Below are 584 nucleotides of genomic sequence, written 5' to 3'. Positions count from 1 at the left end.
CCTTTCCGGTCTACAAATTCACAAATACATGACGATCTTAACGCCTACAAGTACCGTCGGTACTCTTTTTACTGCAGAGACCTGTCTTAGCTGCCTGTCTGTGCGTGATCTTCTGGTTTCGTTTTTGAGTTCTGGCTCGTTGGTAAGGGTTGGTGGCCCTGCGTCGTCTCAGGCCGGTCGGGTTGTTTATCTTCTCGGCTTCAGCTTCTAAATGGTTCACAATTTCGGTCATCATCGCCTCTACGCCGCTGTATGTGTTCTTCTCGATCATTCCTTTGAAAAGAGCGTTCATTTACCCGCTTAGATGGGAGTCATAATAATGGTGTGGCCATTTTCTAGCGTGTCCTTAAATTTAAAAATTGAACTGTTAGTTATTGATTGGTCACTCGATTTGATCATTTTTCCTAAATTAGGTTTAGTAAAGAGCATCGTGGGCTACTGAATAGTCTGAAAATCCTTGAGCTGTATGAAAATGGTAATGAAATGATTACCGAAATTAGTCATTGTTAGATTAAACGTCATGCGACACATATCAAGGGCACCCATGCATTGCCTATGTGAATACCAATAAACGAGACACTACA

General features: G+C 42.1%; 1 protein-coding gene across 1 annotated transcript in view; it reads right to left on the bottom strand.

The window, feature by feature from the left end:
* Positions 1–584, bottom strand: part of LOC119585672 (protein Aster-B-like) — a 14,268-nt gene that overhangs the window by 2,127 nt on the left and 11,557 nt on the right. Inside the window, exons 7-8 of the mRNA XM_037934348.1 lie at positions 82–273; positions 34–36 (exon numbers count right to left, since the gene is read on the bottom strand). Coding sequence (XP_037790276.1) covers positions 34–36; positions 82–273 — 195 coding nt within the window. The remainder of the gene's footprint in view (positions 1–33; positions 37–81; positions 274–584) is intronic.

Source organism: Penaeus monodon, chromosome 20, assembly GCF_015228065.2.
Source record: "Penaeus monodon isolate SGIC_2016 chromosome 20, NSTDA_Pmon_1, whole genome shotgun sequence".
Lineage (NCBI taxonomy): Eukaryota > Metazoa > Arthropoda > Malacostraca > Decapoda > Penaeidae > Penaeus > Penaeus monodon.
The sequence above is the reverse complement of the archived record's forward strand: the minus strand, read 5'-3'. Positions and strand labels throughout refer to the sequence as shown.